Raw genomic sequence first — 4,163 nt, 5'->3', positions numbered from 1 at the left:
CTGAAGTGGGAACCTCCAAAAACAAACAAGTACGACACACGGAAAAAGGGAGGGCTGGGGGCGGGGGGGGGGGCGGAAGAGGGAAGACCTCTGCTTGGAAAATTGCCAGACGAGGGAGACGTTGATTCCCACCCCACCCCCACCTTCTCATTCATAAACGACACTGCGGGTATTAATTTGCAATACACTCAACGTTGCTAATAAACACCATGCCAAAGCTCTGGGGCTTGATCCCAGCCTGCTCGCCTCTACGAGGTCCACAAGTGGTGGCCGGGCTCAGAGACCCGCTCCCCCCTTCCCCCTCCGCCTCTCTCAGCAGATAACCTGACTCTCACCTTGGCTGTAAACAAGCAAACAGCTCGCCGCCTTCCCGGGTGAGGGTTTCCAAGGCTGCCCGGTCAACTCGGCATCACCAAACAAAACGACTTTTGTTCCTCCCTCTCAGGTCCTCCTACCCTCCCCGTCCAGACAAAGTTCTGAACTCACTCTCCCCACCCCCCCCACCCCCCTCATCCGTCCACCATCATCACGCCAAAAAGAGCCCTCCCCTATATACAAGTCGTTATTTAAAGTGGAAAAACGGAAGATTGTTTTCTTGGGTCCCGGACCAAAAAAAAAAAAGGTGCAACGGAGCCAGGGGAGGCGCTTGGCAGCAGCCCGCGCCAGCGAGCATTCCTGAGATGTTTGAGAATTCTGGAAGGCACAGACAGAGCCGACGTCACTGCAACACGCGGCGCCGCCGCCGGCCCGTATAAAAGGCGGGCTCTGCGCGCCGGGACAGACCGCGAGCGGGAGCGACCTCGAGCATCACCCGCGCCCTCCGCTCCTCCTCGGGAAGGACCTCGACACAAGGACCCCCGCAGCCTCTCGCCGCCCGGCCCTCGCCTCCGCGCCGCCCGGCCCGCCGCACCCGTCGCCCGACCCGGCCGCCGTCCGTCCGCTGCGCCCCGGTGTGTCGGCGTCTTCGCTTCCGCGCTCGCCGGGACTCCTGCGCGCCACCATGAGCTCCCGCACGGCCAGGACGCTCTTCGCCGCCGTCACCCTCCTCCAGTGTGCCCGGCTGGTGAGTTCTTCTGCCTCCGCTTCCCGGTCCGCCTTCACAGCCCCTCGTCCTCTCCCCACACTGCCCGCGGCGCAGAAAAACTAAACTACTAAGTTCGGGTGCCTCTTTCTTTAAGTTCCCCTTAAAGAGGTGTCTGGGGCCTCCTGGCCGACGCAGCCCTGCCCGGGGTGACCCGGCTGACCCGATCGGAGACCACCTCCCCCACCCCCCCACCCCCGGTCCCTTCCCTGGGCGCCCCTCCTGCTCACCGCGCCGAGTCTCACGCGAGTCTTCTCCCCCTCCAGGCGCTCTCCTGCCCCGCCGCCTGCGACTGCCCCCTGGAGGCGCCCAAGTGCGCCCCGGGAGTCGGGCTGGTCCGGGACGGCTGCGGCTGCTGTAAGGTCTGCGCCAAGCAGCTCAACGAGGACTGCAGCAAAATGCAGCCCTGCGACCACACCAAGGGGCTGGAATGCAATTTCGGCGCCAGCTCCACCGCTCTGAAGGGGATCTGCAGAGGTAAGATGCTTGTGGTTTGGCCCCTTTAAAAAAATAATAGTCCCCGTAGTCCAGGAGTTTAGTAATTTTGAGACCATGTATGGTGATGCTTTGTTGTTGGTAGCTTGGCAGAAAGGCTCATGATTTCAGCAGTCTGGAATGCAATTCAGTGTGTCTGGGCCCAACGAAAAGCGCATACGGAAAAGTGATTCCTGACTAACTTATTGTTCTGGTCTGCAGTCTCTGGGGAATTGTAGGGAACTTTACCATAAATTGAAATTTAACAGCAGAAATATGTATGCGTTTCAGGCCGTGGTTCGGAATCTTAACTTTAACCTCTTCTCCCTTTCTCTTCTGGTGCTCTTTGCAGCTCAGTCGGAGGGCAGACCCTGTGAATATAACTCCAGAATCTACCAGAACGGGGAAAGTTTCCAGCCCAACTGTAAACACCAGTGCACATGTATTGACGGCGCCGTGGGCTGCATTCCTCTGTGTCCCCAAGAACTTTCTCTCCCCAACTTGGGCTGTCCCAACCCCCGGCTGGTCAAAGTTAACGGGCAGTGCTGTGAGGAGTGGATCTGCGACGAGGACGGTGCCAAGGACCCCATGGAGGACAGGGACGACGACCTCCTGGGCAAGGGGCCCACATTCGATGCCTCCGAGGTGGAGTTAACGAGAAACAACGAGTTAATTGCATTTGGAAAAGGTGGCTTCCTGAAGCGGCTCCCTGGTAAGTTAAAACTGAGCCCCCTAAGGCCTGGTACTGAAACACGTTCCTGGTGTGAAGCTTTATAGAAACGAGGACTTGGATCTGTTTGTCGTCAGCAAGCCTCTGAGAAGTCTTCCCTCTTGTTTGTCTCTCTAGCTTTTGGACAGGGCCCTCGCATCCTGTACAGCCCTTCTCTACATGGCCAGAAATGTATCGTCCAAACAACTTCATGGTCCCAGTGCTCTAAGACCTGTGGAACTGGTATCTCCACACGCGTTACCAATGACAACCCGGAATGCCGCCTGGTGAAAGAAACCCGGATTTGTGAGGTGCGGCCTTGTGGACAGCCCGTGTACAGCAGTCTGAAAGTAAGTTTCTGCGCGGCGGGCACCTGCTGCTGGGCAGCTGGGGGAGATGGGAGCCTCCCTTTCAGGAAAGAGAACCATTGCCCCTAACGTTCCTTCTCTCGTCTTTCTTACAGAAGGGCAAGAAATGCAGCAAGACCAAGAAATCCCCAGAACCGGTCAAGTTTACTTACGCCGGATGTTCCAGTGTGAAGAAATACCGGCCCAAGTACTGCGGTTCCTGCGTGGATGGCCGGTGCTGCACGCCCCAGCAGACCAGGACGGTGAAGATGCGCTTCCGGTGTGAAGATGGGGAGATGTTCTCCAAGAACGTCATGATGATCCAGTCCTGCAAATGCAACTACAACTGCCCGCACGCCAGTGAGGCCGCGTTTCCCTTCTACCGGCTGTTCAATGACATTCACAAATTTAGGGACTAAATGCCACGTGGGTTTCCAGCACAAGGGTGGACAAAACGGGGAGAAGAGTGCCGGAATCATGGAGACATGGGTGGGGGCGGTGGGGGTGAAGGGACTCATTGTAGAAGGGATGCATTGCTCATTCGTGAGTAGTATTAAGGTATTTTGAAACTGCCAGGTGTGCTGGTGCAGATGGACTCTAATGCAGCCGCCATTGGAGAATACTTTGCTTCATAATATTGGAGCACATGTTACTGCTTCATTTTGGAGCTTGTGGTGTTGATGACGTTCTGTTTTCTGTTTGTAAATTATTTGGTAAGCGTATTTTCCTCTAGGCTTTTTTTCCTTTCGGTTCTGCAATTGTAAGATAGTAGGATTAGTGGGACAGTGAAAGCCTTCATCCTCTGACAGAAGTAACCGGGAGGGGTTTCCTTCCTTCCCGAAGGGGACACTCTGTGAGTGTCCGTGAGAGGCAGCTATCTGCACTCTAAACTGCAAACAGAAATCAGGTGTTTTTAAAACTGAATGTTTTTATTTATCAAAATGTAGCTTCCGGGGAGGGTGGGGAAATGTAATACTGGAATAATTTGTAAATGATTTTAATTTTATATTCAGTGAAAAGAATTTATTTATGGAATTAATCATTTAATAAAGAAATATTTACCTAATATCTGAGTGTACGGCATTCCATATTTTTAGAGATTGTCCAAAGTCATTGGAAGCAATCTAGATTATCCATTCAGTCATTCAAACAGGATTTATTGAGCGTCTGCTTTGTGCCAGGATCTGTTCTAGGTGCTTGGGATAGAACAGGGAAATGACCTACATAAATAAAACAATGATTGCTTTTATATCTTCAGTAGAGAAAGATGTTACATTTAAAATAATCTGCATTAAAACAAACAAACATGTATTGAACACCAGGCATTGTAAGAAGCACAAGAAGGAATCCAAAGCCAAGTTTGTGATTTAAATAATAATGCATTGTTTTTATAAGAAATCGAAGCCCAGGGGTCTCCCTCACCCAGTCACTGTGGGGTAGGTATAATAATTTATCATTTTAATCACCAGGTTATTGTGCATGTCACTTCAGGAGAGAGAAACTTTAATGAAAGCAGTCCGTAGCTTGCACAAATCTACATTTGGGTAAGATT

The 4,163-nt window shown here is 52.7% G+C and overlaps 1 protein-coding gene across 1 annotated transcript; it reads left to right on the top strand.

Moving 5' to 3' along the window:
- Positions 1 to 782: 782 nt before the first annotated feature.
- CCN1 (cellular communication network factor 1) lies at positions 783 to 3,677 on the top strand. Its single transcript, XM_079777915.1, has 5 exons — positions 783 to 1,063; positions 1,348 to 1,558; positions 1,908 to 2,267; positions 2,403 to 2,614; positions 2,728 to 3,677. The coding sequence occupies exons 1-5, from the start codon at positions 1,001 to 1,003 to the stop codon at positions 3,028 to 3,030; spliced, it is 1,149 nt and encodes a 382-aa protein (XP_079634041.1). The 5' UTR covers positions 783 to 1,000; the 3' UTR covers positions 3,031 to 3,677.
- Positions 3,678 to 4,163: the final 486 nt, after the last annotated feature.

This window comes from Cnephaeus nilssonii, assembly GCF_951640355.1.
Source record: "Cnephaeus nilssonii genome assembly, chromosome: 7".
NCBI lineage: Eukaryota > Metazoa > Chordata > Mammalia > Chiroptera > Vespertilionidae > Cnephaeus > Cnephaeus nilssonii.
This window is presented reverse-complemented; position numbering and strand designations above follow the sequence as displayed.